This window comes from Herpailurus yagouaroundi, unplaced genomic scaffold (genome assembly GCF_014898765.1).
Source record: "Herpailurus yagouaroundi ecotype Mexico unplaced genomic scaffold, PumYag 28, whole genome shotgun sequence".
NCBI classification, from domain to species: domain Eukaryota; kingdom Metazoa; phylum Chordata; class Mammalia; order Carnivora; family Felidae; genus Herpailurus; species Herpailurus yagouaroundi.
This window is the reverse complement of record NW_024412376.1, coordinates 71,327,792-71,343,232: the sequence shown is the minus strand read 5'-3', so window position 1 is coordinate 71,343,232 and position 15,441 is coordinate 71,327,792. Positions and strand designations below refer to the sequence as shown.

At 37.3% G+C, this 15,441-nt stretch overlaps 1 protein-coding gene across 2 annotated transcripts in view; it reads left to right on the top strand.

Annotated features, from left to right (window-relative positions):
- The window catches only part of UGT8 (UDP glycosyltransferase 8), a 99,710-nt gene that overhangs the window by 65,652 nt on the left and 18,617 nt on the right, over positions 1 to 15,441 (top strand). For both annotated transcript variants that reach the window (XM_040475203.1, XM_040475195.1), the window contains exons 3-5: positions 10,626 to 10,768; positions 12,473 to 12,549; positions 15,135 to 15,354. In XM_040475203.1, the coding sequence (XP_040331137.1) occupies positions 10,626 to 10,768; positions 12,473 to 12,549; positions 15,135 to 15,354 (440 nt within the window). The remainder of the gene's footprint in view (positions 1 to 10,625; positions 10,769 to 12,472; positions 12,550 to 15,134; positions 15,355 to 15,441) is intronic.

Sequence of the window (15,441 nt, the reverse complement as noted above, 5' to 3'; positions counted from 1 at the left end):
GATTCTGTGTCTCCCTCTCTCTCGGCCCCTCCCCTGCTCACATTGTCTCTCTCTCTCTCAAAAATAAACATTAAAAAAATATATATATAGTTAAATGTGTCAAACAGATGCTGAAATTGATGGAGGGAAGTTTAAATTTAAAAGTGAAAATTCATAGCTTTATTTGTGTTTCTCAGTGAGGCGTTACACATTTGTTAATATTTTGGAGAGTGAATACTGAGGATTTATAATAAAATGAGATGGTAAAAGGAGTAAGAAGACTACATTCTTCTCTTACACAAGTAAATAATGAATACTCGGCTTCTAGGTAATTTTTTCCAGTTTCTTTTTGCTATATGCTATTTAACTTTTCTATTGCATTTAATTTTAATCTAAGGCATCTTAGTTAACGCAAATAGCAATGGCATACTTTATAGTTCTAAACTATAATATGTGATTGAACAGGAAGTTACAGGAGATATTTTATACAGGAATTGTTGAATTCTAAGAAATACCAAAATTGATATGACTTCCCTTCCCCAAACTTCCTTTTTTGTTGTTTTTTATTCTCTTCTTTTGGGCTAGGTGCTGATTTTGCTTGTCAGGAAGTTCGTTTCTGTCTGAACAGTGCTGAATTTTCAGGGCTATGCTCAGCCACTTCTGCTCAGCTTGAAGGTGGTCTGGAGAATCCTAGCATGGGACTTCCATGCAGATTAAGTTGGACTAGTTCTGGAATTAGGGCAATGGTCATTTTGATACTTTGATTTTGTTTGGGATCCTCCCTAAAGGAACCAGATTGAATAGGGGATGCAATAGATCTTCTGGACCAGAGCTGTATGCATGTACCATCAATTCTTACATTCCAACTAACTGAACTAGTGGATCATGTTTTCAATGGTGCTGGAACAGAAATATAACTAATTTATCCTGCTAATTATTCTAGACCCCGAGTCTCCTTTTTCTCACTCCTCCTTAACAATTAAGGTAATTCCTTTGTCATATTCTCTTTGGAAGAAAGATAATAAAGAGACCACTCATTGCCTGTTGTCCAAAACACTCATGTGTTTCCTCTTGATGTAGTTGAGGCACAAAGCTATATCTGTCGCTCACTTTTCCCTCCCAAGTTTCATATTTCCCACTGCTTTCTAGATAGTTCCACTTAGAACAGAAGTGGAAATCTCAAATTCGTTATGTTTAGCTATAAACTCTTCTTACCCCCCTCAGATCCACTTCTTGGTTAATTCTATAATTATTCCAAGCCAGAAGTCTGACTATCATGCTAACCACCCCCTCTTCTCAAGTTCTCACTAAGTCTTTGGTTCTAATAAACACTTAAAACATACTCATTCCTTACTCTTCTGACCAGCACATCCTGGTTTAGACCCTCATCTTGTCCTCTATCTCCTCATCTCTTCTAAACATCCCATGATAATTTCTCCTTGTATGAATTTCGCTTTAGTACAGCCTCAACCTGCCTCACTCATCTGCCTCAATCCCAGACATGGATTGTGCCTTGTTCATTGTGTCTCTGTGGCATAACAATGTGATTGTCACAACGAAAGTTTTTCCTGGGAGGGAAGAAGACAGACAGATAAACTGGCTGGCACACCTACCTTTATTTTTTTCCAAGCAAGTTACGTAAGTTAGTAGCTAAATTTGAATTTAAAAAATGAGACTTTTTTTTTAAGTTTATTTATTTATTTTGAGAGAGAGCATAAACTGGGTAGAGGCAGAGGGAGGCGGCAGGGGGAGAAAGAGAATCTGCACTAACAGTGCAGAGTTAACGTGGGGCTCAAACTCACAAACTGAGATCATGACCTGAGCGGAAACCAAGATCAGATCCTGAACTGACTGAGCCACCCAGGTGCCCCAAAAATGAGACATTTCTTTAAATACTCACCATTCTTGGGGCTCCTGGGTGGCGCAGTCGGTTAAGCGTCCGACTTCAGCCAGGTCACGATCTCGAGGTCCGTGAGTTCGAGCCCCGCATCAGGCTCTGGGCTGATGGCTCAGAGCCTGGAGCCTGTTTCCGATTCTGTGTCTCCCTCTCTCTCTGCTCCTCCCCCGTTCATGCTCTGTCTCTCTCTGTCCCAAAAATAAATAAACGTTGAAAAAAAAAAATTAAAAAAATAAATAAATAAATACCATTCTCTTTGTTGGCTCAAATTCTAGGGAAAACACAGTCTTATTTACTTAATTACCTGAAAGAAAAAAATAAAGCAATGTATTTATCTTTTTTAGATGTAGATTACTGTTAGCTTTCTTGATTTCTTAAAATAAGTAGTGGGCACCAAAAAGAAAGGAAGTCTTGTATGTAAATTCACAAGTGAGGTGGATTAGTGTCCTGGGAGAGAGCATGTCTCACAGAGGAGATCAACAGAGATCAAAGATATTTACCAAATATATATTTGGTGTTTATATATATGCCATCATAGATATTTACCAAAGTCCCGACAAAGGATCACCTTTATCAGGTAAATATCTGTGATGTAAGGAGGAAATCTCAAGCCCCACAAGGTAGGCTGTATGTGGAAAAATGAAAAGCAGAGAAGGCAACAACACCTGAAGAGAGGTAAGGATAGAAATATGGCCATATTGTTAAGAATGCAAACTCTCTGAAGACAGAAATTTCTGTCCATATATTCTTTGAAATGTCTCGAGTACCAAAAGAATATCAGGTATGGTGCATAGCAGGTGTTCAGTAGTATTTGCTGAATTAATGAATGGACTTTGAAACCCAGCTAACTTATTGGGATACTGTCCGATAGCCATGACTTTTTTTTTTTTTCCCTAACAAAACTTAGAACAGGTAGCTGACAACAGCTTGTTGAGGAAAGAATGTTCCGGGATCACATCCCTATGCTCAGATGCGTAGTGTACTCAGAAAACATATGCCTCCTCTTTCTGGATCTTCATTCCTCTCCTCCAATCTCATTCTCTGTTGCAAATAAGCATACTTAAATCTCTCTCATTCTCCCTAAATCTCTGGATTTTTAATTTCCTTTTGTAACAAAGAAAGATATCGATGTCACTTTTTTTGGGGGGGCGGATTTTTTTTTCTAGTGAGATTTTCATTGTTTTATACCCAGTGGTTACTTGATTTCAAGGTCTTAAGAACCTTGAAAGCTTAACTTTCTTCAAAGTCAAATCAGGGTTTCAAATTTTGCCTACTTTTCATTATAACTGTAATGGCAAAAATTTAAAGCCTTATGAGAAAGAAAAAAAGATACTGTAGAATCTCAGTGGAAATGAATATGCCTTTCTATAGGTTGTGCATTCTCCTGAATATTGTGTGTTAATAAAAAAATCATCTGCCGAGGTTTTTAAAAATTCGAACCATCACCTTGACACTTCTCTCCTCACTGTATTGCTTTAGGTTAGCTGTGGCTTAAGCCTCTTGGATAATCTTGGAAATCATTTGAATATTCTGAAAAACTGACGGCTGGATTTGATACTGCATGTAAAACATTTTTTGTGTGTGTTACTTCTCATTTGTTTGTACCAGCTTTATCCTGAAGAATCGAAAACATGGTGAATAGAGTATAATGGAGAGGAAATTTCTTAGTGCAGGATGACTTTTTTCTTTCCTTGTCTCAACGTGGCCATTATTTCAGTCCCTATTCAGTCTACTGCTTATCAGACACCCTGTCTGGGGGAAAATAGCGGTAATTTTTATTTAACAAAGCACTTTTATATATTTGATCTCATTTAATCTTTGCAATGTCCTTGTGAACATTATCAGCACTTTTAAAGATGAGAAATCTGGGCTTGAGAGAGAATAGGCAACTTGATTGAGAGCACACAGATAACTGAACAACTGAGGTTTGAACCAAATCCCTGGCTGATCAAATCAGTGAAGACAGTGGTTGGGACGTGGCATTGTGAATGGTAGGTAACTTCTGTATTTTCAGTGGTATTTTTTGTTGTCATTTAATAAGTTTTGGCTAACTATTTTAGCAGAAGCCAACAATCAAGTATGATGCCCCACAATGTTTTTTAAGCATTTTATATCAAACTGTTCATTATTATCTTAACTACCGAGTTTTGCAAAATGAGTATTGCAATTCTCTGCAGCCCACCTGACCAAAGCGGAACATTCTTTATGTCAGATACTTTAAAATGGGAAAAGAGGCCTATTGATGTTGGTGTTGGAAACAAGAAAAAAGGTCTCTCTTCTCCCGTCGTCATCTCTGTGTAGGATTCTCTCACAGCCCAGGCATTCTTCATCTCAGAATGGACGAGGCTGACAAAGGATGCAGTGTTACTGCTTTCTCAACAGTGCTGGGCCCCACTCAAGGCTCTTATTTTGTGGGGAGAGAAGAGAGTAGGTTTGGGTCACAGGCTGCCATCAGGACAGATGTAATGTTAATTAACCACAGCAGCACAGTCTGTCCCCAGGTCTCTGAGAGCAGTGAAAGGTCTCCCTCGGGGTCTCCAGATTCTGGTGCCTCAGAATGAAGCCTAGACAGGACAGAGGTGGGCCTGCACTAGCCAGCTTTTAATTAGTTATTCTTCCATTGATTCTGAAGTGATTATCTTTTTAAAATCTGCTTTTAGGGGCGCCTGGGTGGCTCAGTTGGCTGAGCATCTGACTTCGGCTCAGATCAGGATCTCATGTTTCCTGAGTTCGAGTGCCGCGCAGGCTCTATGCTGACAGCTCAGAGTCTGGAGCCTGCTTCTGATTCTGTGTCTCCCTCTCTCTCTGGCCCTCCCCTGCTCACGCTGTGTCTCTCTCTCTGATATAAAATAAAAACATGAAAAAAATCTGCTTTTACATATCTGGAATTGGGATGTGTTTTACATTGGCCACAACTAATAGGAAGTTTGCTGTTTGTTTTTGGATAGGGGGCTAAGTATATAAAAAAATGATTGTTTTCTCCAAATGTCTCAAGATCTTCCTTTTTTCTTACTCCTTCTTTTAATATTTTTCTTCTTACTCCTTCTTTTAATTTTTTTCACATCCTTCATTTCTTGGTATTCGTCATGTCAAAGTATTATGTACAATTATTGAAAATGTCACACTGTGGGAGTACTTGCTCCCCCAGCCAAACTCTGGGACTTCTCTTGGTTCCAGTTCCAGCCCATGTCCAGTGTCACAGAGCCAGGCTCCTTCATCCTGGCTTGTCCTGAACAGCTCTCCAGGGAGGGAACAGGGGACGGTGCCTTATTCTCCCTACCACCAAGTCAAGGCACCTGGGGAAACGGAATCAGGCAGTACTAGAAAACAAATCTTTGTGTGTCCAGGTCAGGATTATAAAAGATAAAGAAAGGAAATACATTAACATGCAGTATTTGATTTTGATAAATATATTATCCATATTTCCTTATTCCACCTTTTCTCATAAAGGACTTAAGACCATTTAACCCTGAAAAAAAGTAAAGTGATTATTTTTATTGTGACGTTCTCTTCTCAAAAGCTATATGTGTGTGTGTGTGTGTGTATAAATATAATTATTTTATAGCAAAATCATAAGTATGTAAATGATTATTTTAATTGTATAGGGATGGAAATATTCATAGTAATATAGTGAGGGAAGCACCTGTGTGTACTACTGATTCCCTGCTTAATGTTTGATCCATTATTGTGATAATTTTGATTTCATTTGCATTTGGAAAATGATAGAGTTCTACCCCTAGACAAGGAGCAGGAAATACCATAGTGATAGACTGTGGGTTTGACCTGTCATGATGGTTGGAAGCCTGGGGAATACTCTTCGGAGACCAGACATCCCTGCTCCGTTCTCGCTATGCCATCTAGTGGAGCAGTGTGCTTGCTACCTGTGTGCCGGCAGAGGACTGAATGCGATTTTTTAACTTACATGGTATGTTTATTCTGTAACATGTATGCACAAATACTGGCAACATACATAAGAAGTGGTACTGCTAGTAAGTGGCAGGTAATGTGTTCAAAGAGTCCTTAAAAAAGCTGCTACATACAAGAATAACTAGTAACATCCCCAGGATGAAAATTAACAAGAGAAATCTAACACTGCAGATACGAACATGTATTATAAAATAACAATAAATAAATCTCGTTGGCACTGGCACAGGATCAATAGGACAGGATAGAATTCAGAAATCCACTGAGCAGGTGGCATTTTATGTAAATGAGGACAAGAATAGCTATCCATTGGGTTATAAATAAAGATGGATCCCAGCCTCATTCTTTCCTCCAAAAAGAGAGTCTAGATGATGAAGGGTTGAAAATTGAAGAAATGAAGCTATCAAACTAAAAGAAACTATGGGTATTTAAAAGATAATCTTAATGTGGGAAAACTTTTCTAAATATGTCAATAGGCCCAGAAGCCATTTAGGAAAAGATGTTTTATCCTTAGAGCAAAACAAAAAAGTTGACAGAAAATTATAAAATAATAATGCTTAAAGGTAAATACTGTATTCAATTCTTTAAGTCAAAATAAATTAATATGTTGACATCATCTAACAGAGTGCTGTGTAAAGAGGAGAGAGAATAAGAGGTAAAAACAATTTGAATTTGTGTTTCTCTGGCTAGCATGTGAGGCTAAGCATCTTTCCATGTGAATGCCATTTGTTTTCCTTCTGTGAAATGGGTGTTTCCTGATGTTGTTCCTGGAAGTTCTTTTTCTCATTATTTTGTTTTGGGTATCAATCTTTTATTATGTATATTTAAACTATTTCTGCATATTATTATTATTATTATTCTTTTTTATTTTTTTTTTAAATTTTTTTTTCAACGTTTATTTATTTTTGGGACAGAGAGAGACAGAGCATGAACGGGGAAGGGGCAGAGAGAGAGGGAGACACAGAATCGGAAACAGGCTCCAGGCTCTGAGCCATCAGCCCAGAGCCCGACGCGGGGCTCGAACTCCCGGACCGCGAGATCGTGACCTGGCTGAAGTCGGACGCTTAACCGACTGTGCCACCCAGGCGCCCCTATTATTCTTTTTTAAAGTGTCCTTTACTCTCTGGAAGTTTTATTATTCTGTATTCAGATCTGTCAGTATTTTCTTTATGACTTCTGGGATTTGTGACTGGACCAGGAAGGCCTTCCTTGCCCAGAATAAAATTATCTTTGGGGGAGTTTTTTTCAAGTGCTTCATATATTTTCATTCAAAATGGCTTTTTAATTCTTCTCTAATTTATATTAGTGGAGAGATCTAAACTCATTTTGTCTAAGTCAGCGGTAGAGGACTCTTTTCTGAGGAAAACTGCTCAGTTTCCTCTTTCTGAGGAAACTGCTCAGTCTCTGAGTGCACAGCAGTCTGGCACTGCCTGCCACCCTCATTCCTCGCTCTTCTTCTTAAACCGGACATTTCATCGAGATGGCTCTAAATTTTAGAGTGCATTTTAATATCTACAAGGAAAATTTTCTTTTCCTGTTCTTTTTCAAAACCTTCTTGGCCTTTCTTATACATTTTCTTTTCCAGAATAATTTTGGACTCAGCTCTAGTTTCATAGCAGTCCTCTTGAAATGTAGGCTGAGAATGCAGTGAACTTAAAAAATATCATTTCCCTAATATTGATGTTTCTTTCTTGGCGCATGTCCCATCTCTCCACCTATTCAGTTTTTCTTTTTTGTCCTTCAGTAAATTGTTCTTCATGCACGTCTTGTGCGTTTTGTTAGGTTTACTCTACTCTTATGTATGATTTTTGTTGATACAGTAAATGAAGTGTTTTTTATTTTTATTTCTTTACTCTAAGTTTTTAACTTCAGGCGAACATTCTAAAGTACCTTTATTTTAACTGTTAAATTTCTGAAATTGGGTTTTTTTTTTTTACATTGAACATATTTATTGTCAAGGTTATTATTTTTTAAAAGAGTTGTTATAAAATCGATTTGCACTTTATAAGTGATGGGATCTTAAATTCCAGAAAATACTGTATATGTCTATAGAGGCAAGATGCCACCTGGGAGCTCTCATCCCTTGGAGAGCCAGGCATGCCTTTCATGAAGTTCCAGTTCCAAAGTCTTCACCATGAGCTCAGCAAATTCGGGATCTCTGCAGACTCTGGCCCCTTCAGCTCTTCATGCAGCCTGAATATCACCCTCATTAGCCAAACCCAAAACTCAATTGGTGTTTTGTGGGGACATTTTATGTTTTAGGTTCCCACAAAGTATCAGTCACACCAAACGTTCTGTGAATTTAGGCTGAGGATGGGAGATCAAGGGAGGATCTGGTTATGTCCAGGAGACCAGTGTCAGGCTCACTGTTTCTTGACCTCTGACCTTTCGCTTCCCCTCTTCCTTCAGTCCCCAAGAATAGCAGTTTGGAAGTCACCTTGAGGCCTCAATTCTAAGCCAAGTGGAGTATTATCTTCCAAAAATACTGAGTGCTTTTCCTGCAGGGAACTCGAATAAGTAAAATTTTCTCTGCTCCCTTTCATATCAATGAAAGCTATATACTTGAATTGTAAATGTATTGTAAATGGTTAATGCGTATGGTTAGAAAAAATCTGGAAAAATACATTAATGGATTTTATTTTATATCACATAGAACAAAGAACAAATAACTGAAGTATTTATTGCATAGAGTCCATTGAAACTCAAAGACCTTTTAAGTCCTTGGGAAACAAATTTTAAATAACATTATTACTGTAAGGCTTAGTATATCTGAATGTAAGCTTTTTTTTTTTTTAATGGCATTGACCCTGAAATTTTAATCTTTAGAGAATTGGGTAGTAGGTGATAAAGTGCTTGAAGACGAACCATAGGGATAAAACATAGTATTCAAGTCATTCTACCGTGCAGCATTTATATTTGTTTTAAGTACATCCGGCTTAGGACTGAATCTAAAATGAAAATTTTAAATCAGTTTGCTCTTGTTTCTTACTTTGAATCCACAGATAACACTGTTATATTTTCAGCACATGTGCTGTTCTTGTTAAATGGAGTAGAATACAAGTTGAAAACTTTAATAATTACAGCTTGTTTTAATCAGGAGCTAGAAGGGAGTGCCCCCTTCTGTCTTCATCCCAGTTATCTGGTGACACTATTCACTAACTCATTTTGGGCATAAAATGTGGTCCCCTCTTCCCTGTTAAGAATGAGTACTATAGAGCTGTTAATACAGATATCATTAAGTGATTTTACAAAAAGTGGGGAAAAAAAAGAAAACAAAGAAAAGGAAGACATCTTGGGGCCTGATGTGTCATATAAATATTTTGTTTTGAGCTATGTGGTGATGTCATTGTGATGATACTTCTTCCCTTGCAGTTAACTCCCAGCCGCAAATCAGGGTATACCAGAAAGTGATGTGAAATGCAAAAGGCATGGGCTACACTGTAGTAATTCATTCATCCTGAACGAGAGACCCGCAGGGTCTGGAGATGGAACTGTGATGGCTCACTCTGCACAGTATGAATACAGAGTGGGTCTGGCCTGTTGTCATGCCTGTATTATGGCAAAGGTGTTGTGTATGGACAACACATTTGTTTTCCTCGTAGTGGAATTATGTGTTCCTCTCAGTGCTGTGGCTCTATTAGTTTTCATATGGGAAAGTGATGCTCGATGTCTTTGACAAAGACTTATTCAAAGGGATAACTTACCATAAAAACAAGTTTGTGCCTACAGAGCGAAACAAAGCAAGGATAGTATCCCTTAAAACTGACTGCTTTCATTTTCAGTGTAAATCAACCATACTGGCAAAACTTTGTTAATGTGTCCTCATCCAAAATGAGTGATTCCTACAATGTTAGAATTGTCCCTCCTTAACATTGGATCTGCTATGGCCCAGCATGTGTTGGGTGTTGAAGGACAGGTTTGAAAATTTAGCATTTTCCCACACAACGAGGGAGAATAGCAACCACTGGACATCTCCAGAACCCCTGGATGCCTCACGATAGCACATATATGATCTGTGTTCTGTACGAGTTAGAGAGATATTTAGAGAAATGATAAAATTCATTAGGCCTATGGATCTTTGGAACTATTAGCAGATTCCTTCTTTTTCTTATCATAATACAGTATGAGTCCACAGATGAAAATTACCAAGTGTAGACCAAATGGAGTAGAATATAAATTGAAAGCTTTAATAATTCTTTTACAGTTATTTTACAGCCCACTCCTTTTATTTTTCATGTTAATTTATTTTTGAGAGAGAGAGAAAGCATGAGCAGGGGAGGGGCAGAGAGAGAGGGGGCAGGGGATCCTCAGTGGGCTCTGTGCTGACAGCAGAGAGCACGATGTGGGGCTCGAAATCACAAACCATGAGATGATGACCTGAGCCGAAGTCAACTGACCGAGCCACCCAGGTGCCCCGAAGTCAGCCCATTCCTAAAATAAAATCTTCCTGGGTGGGGGTGGTCATTAATGTTTTTGTTGTATGTCCAGTCCACATCTTTCACTTGTATCCTTATGCAGATTTATCCCTGACCATGTTTTAAACGTTAGTTTTAATTTTTTGACTGAGATATGAGGCCATTAGCTGCTGATTTGTTGTTTTTATTTGTCTTAACAAATTAACTGTCTGCCCTCTTTATTTCTGTTAGCGTTGTCAGATGAAATATCTGAAACAAAAACAGTTATTTAAAGGAAAGCTTTGTATCCTCTACTTACTAATCGTTTAAGAAGATTACCTGAAGGCTTTTTAAAAACTGGGCTGTTGATGATGTTGATTATGAAATATATTGGCCTTTCATAAAATTAACTGCTGCCTTTTGATTTATAGGATCTCCAAATGTGGGTAAATGGTGCTAATGAACATGGCTTTGTCCTGGTGTCTTTCGGAGCTGGTGTCAAGTATCTTTCAGAAGACATTGCTAACAAACTGGCTGGAGCTCTGGGGAGATTGCCCCAAAAAGTGATTTGGAGGTAAGGTAATAGCATCAATTGTTTCTTCACTGTGTATTTTTGTTATCCCCTTGCTTAACTTGCAGGGCCCTGTAAAGCTAGAACATTGGTTCCCCAGCAAGATTAGCAGGAGCTTCTCCTAACTTTTCATTTTTGTTTCTTAGTGTATTGAAATCTAGCGACTAATTTATAAGACTCTGTGATGGATAAAGAAAGAGACATCAAGCCTTGGAGCATAGAAAGAAAATATGATGCAAGGGCACCTGGGTGGTTCAGGGGGTTAAGTGTCCAACTCCATTTTGGCTCAGGTCACCATCTCACAGTTTGTGAGAGTGAGCCCCCCACTGGGCCCTGTGCTGACAGCGTGGAGCCTGCTTGGAATTCTCTCTCCTCCCCATCTCTCTGCCTCTCTCTCTCTCTCTCTCTCAAAATAAAATTTAAAAACATTAAAAAATCTTTAAGAAAAAAAGAAAATATGATGCAGAATGATTTATCCTTGTGTCAGATGCATTTTTTATGTTACCCTAAGCTTTATATCCTTATTTACCCTAATATTAGTGTCATTTAAAAAGTTGTTTTAATTACATGCATTTCTGTATACTTTCTACATACCTGCAAATCAGTGTTGGAATGAGGTAGAAAATGATAGATGAATGCATAAATAGGCAAAATATTTCATGGAACCTTTTGTCCTCTATAAATGCTTTTTATTTCTTTTACCCCCTCCCCCCCAAAAATAGGCCTTAAAACCGCAATAACTTGCCAGTTAATGCTGGTTAAAACAGATCCTTAGATTACCCCACTTCCCAACAAGTGTCTGTGTCAGTCCACCATGTAAAAATCCGACGTGAACACTATTTACCATGTATTTATTTAGTACCTGCCAGTGCGGCTGGGCTCTGGGGATACAGCAGTGAACATCACCCCCCCAGGTCTCAAGCTGTTACAAGTAGGGCCTGAGTAATATGTCTTTTTCCTTTATAACAATGGTGTAAGGATTAGCTCCCACTTTTCCTGGCTGAGCTATGAAGTGGATACATATTTTATTCCAACTGTTTAGGACTTCTTCCTTTGGATGCCAGATCTATTGCATTTCCTCTAAGGGCTTAACCCAGAAAACACCCTTCTGCTTCAATTAGGACAGTTTGTGTCTGCTCAGTTCAGACTCGTGTCGTTCTCTCAGTTGTGAAGTATGTTCATGGTTTATCTTTCATAGATCAAGGCACTAAATGACTTAATTATAAACTCTGCCCCACGGAGTGCCGGTCCCTGGGGCCAAGCTGGAGGAGAGTACTTTCTGGTTTCTTTCAATTCTCACACCTTCCCGTAGGCTCCACGTGTCAAAGATCGGAGCTATAGACTGCTTAGTGGTGGCCCTCCCAGCTTTTTCATGTTTCTCTTTCTGGGTTCTGCTGGAGAGTGACTTTCTAGCCCAGGCTTATTTACGTGCTTCTCACCTCCAGCCCCCATCTCTGTGATGGGGTGAGAAGAGCTGAAAGAAAATAGATCTCAGTATGAGAGTGTTTTTTATTTCTCTCACAATCAATGAAAATGTGAAAAAGAAACATAATTAAAATTTTGTTGTTAGTAAAGCCTGGTTTCCTTCTTGAGATAGCAATAAAAGATCATTTAACATTTATTTTAAATCTAATAATTTAAGCACAGAGTCCATACCAAGAGTAAAGTTCAGTTTTTGAAAGATTCATTGTCTGATGTACATTTTAGGTTTTCTGGAACCAAACCAAAGAATCTAGGAAACAACACTAAGCTCATAGAATGGTTACCACAAAATGACTTGCTTGGTAAGTCAGTGACACGTGGGTACTTACTTGGCATTTAGATTTTAACTGAGTAAATGTGATTTTTGTATTTGAGCAGTTTATACAATATGTGTGTAGTTTATGGTAGAGTCACTAGATTGCCTAGTATCTCATGTTAGATTTCAAACCAACAAGTCAGATCTTTCTTTGTTGGAAAATGATTTGTAAAATATAATCATTTTATGTCTGTAAATTAAGGTTTTTAGACCAGTCAGCAATTTTAATTTTCTGGAAAATATGCTTAATAAGGTATATAAACCAGCAGTGGATAAAGTTATACCTGATTAGACTAATCAGCTAAAGGTAATAAAATTAAAACAGTGAAAATGTAGATTTGTGTTATAATTGTATTACAGATGTATCTGACTAACCTGAGAAATTCAGAGTTACTCATATGTTTGAAACTAAAAAGAAGGTCAAGAAAACATTTAATTTATCTTATCTTTATTTGTTTCATCTGTTCATTTCCCCTTAAGTCATCAGACATTTTTGAAACACACATTTATTTATTTATTTATTTATTTATTTGAATTCTGATCCTTAACTAAAAATTAAAATAACAGTTATATGAATTTATTTTAAGATATTTGATCGAAGAAATTTAACTCATTTTGTTGTGTTCAATAAGCATTGATAGTAAAACCATAAAGTAATTTCATTAATTTCTAGCAAAACATGATGCTGTATTAACCTTTGAGATATTAAGGAAATTATAAAAATATTATTGATATGGCAATATTGACATCACTTGTTCAACAATACTAAAATCTAACAGCTATATAAGGTGCTTTAAATTTTAAATTACATTATTAAAAATTGGCTTTGAAAAGTATTTTTTAGAAGCTAAAATGGCCATCCTAAAAACCAGCAAATTGAATTTTGCAACTAAAAAACAGTGAGGAATTTTCTTTATATAATTCCTTTTCATCTAGTTCTTCATATATGTTATTCTATAAATGACAAAATTGAATAAGAAACAGGGCAATTTACCTTCTTAATATTTGTATTTTTTTTTTTTATGTCTTTACTATTATGACTTCAGATTCCATGGAAGGTAGGAAGAAGCAGAGAATTTAAAAAAGATAACCTGGACTATCAGCTGTTTCAGTGCAACAGTGTGATGCTGCTCTCTGGGAACATTGAAACTGCTAGCATGGTTTTCTTCTGAGAGCCTCTACGGCAAGGTGTAGCTACTCAGTGGTGCACACCCAATGGCCCTCCTTAAGTTCAGAGCTCTTCTGTGTTCCTCAGAACCTCAGTTCTCTGCCTTTACCAAGATCAGTGTCCTTTTTTATCATTAGGCATGACTTTATGAGTCCACTGTTGTCTTCTAACACTGATCAGAAGATTCCTCCAGGATGAGAAGTAGGAACCCAACCATTATCTTTCCCCTTTCTTCCTTCCATACTATCCCTTGCCCTCCACACACCAGCACTGTCTTATTTTTCACTGCTGGGCTTGGTGGTAAGGTTTTGTTCAGAGAAAAGGTTTTGCTGCAAAAAAAAAAAAAAAAAAAAAAGTTTGAAATGCACTGAGAAAGCAGATCCATTAGGTGGGCTGAGTTGAGAAGCCACTTGTAGGCAAAGGTGACACTGAGTAATTCTAATAGACATGGAGTGGGAGAGTCCCTGCACCCTACTGAGACCAAGGTTCTACATACCATTTTATACCTGGTGTGTATATATATAAAAGACTTCTATTTCTGCAAGCTGTAATTCCTTTCTGGCCATAGCATACATTTCCTAAGTGCAATGTTTCCTTGTCCTACACTTATACAGGGTTTTCAGTTACAGTACCTTTTATGAAATATTGGCCGCTCACGAGGGGATCTGTGTTTTGAAATACCTCATTAATTTTGATAAATTGTCTTCTTTTATCCCCTTGACAACTCGATGTTACATGATGTTCCATCTCTTACAACTAATTTTTCTGTGTCAGTCCCTACTTGTTTATATACCTAAACTGTGAAATTGGACCCTAAAATTGTGAAGCCAGAAGCTGACATGACTTGAATGTTGTAAATACTTTGTACCATACAGTGTTCCTCCTTGGATAAGCACATAAACTCTTCCTGAACTTTAAGAATCTAGCCCCACATTTTAACATATTTTTTTTGTTTTCTTACAAAATGTGTTTTACTTTAAGATAAATGCCTGGGGATCCAGAAGTGGATGTCTGTTTGTAACAGAATGTGGTTGCACCCTGGTATTTTTGGCATTTCTTGCTTTTGTTGACTTCCTATTTAGTATTGGCCTTTTAAATAGATGTTGCTAGCCAGTTGATATTTATGTTTGAGGGAAAGTTGTAATATGCTCTAAAAAGCTATAGATTTTAAATTTATAAATTTAAAAATGACTCTTAATTGATATATACAAATCAATTCACTATTTATATAACAAGTGTTTTAATTGATATAGGGCAGGAATCAGTGAAATTATGCCTTTAAAAATTCTGTATCTAAAATATATATTTAGTATAGTGTTGACTTTTAAGAGATTTCTGGAAAATCTCTTTTTTAGAGTAATATACAATACCCTAAGTTGTTTTCTTTTTTAATCCTTCTTTAGGGCATTCCAATATTAAAGCCTTCCTGAGCCATGGTGGTTTGAATAGTATTTTTGAAACTATGTATCATGGTGTACCTGTAGTGGGAATCCCACTCTTTGGAGACCACTATGATACTATGACCCGGGTCCAGGCAAAAGGCATGGGGATATTGCTAGAATGGAAGACAGTTACTGAAGGAGAGCTATATGAAGCACTGGTGAAAGTTATCAATAATCCCAGGTGAGTTTACAATGAACATGAAAGCAGATGAAATATATATACCATAGCATATTGTCAATAACCAAGTATTGCCAAGAAGTTGTCAAT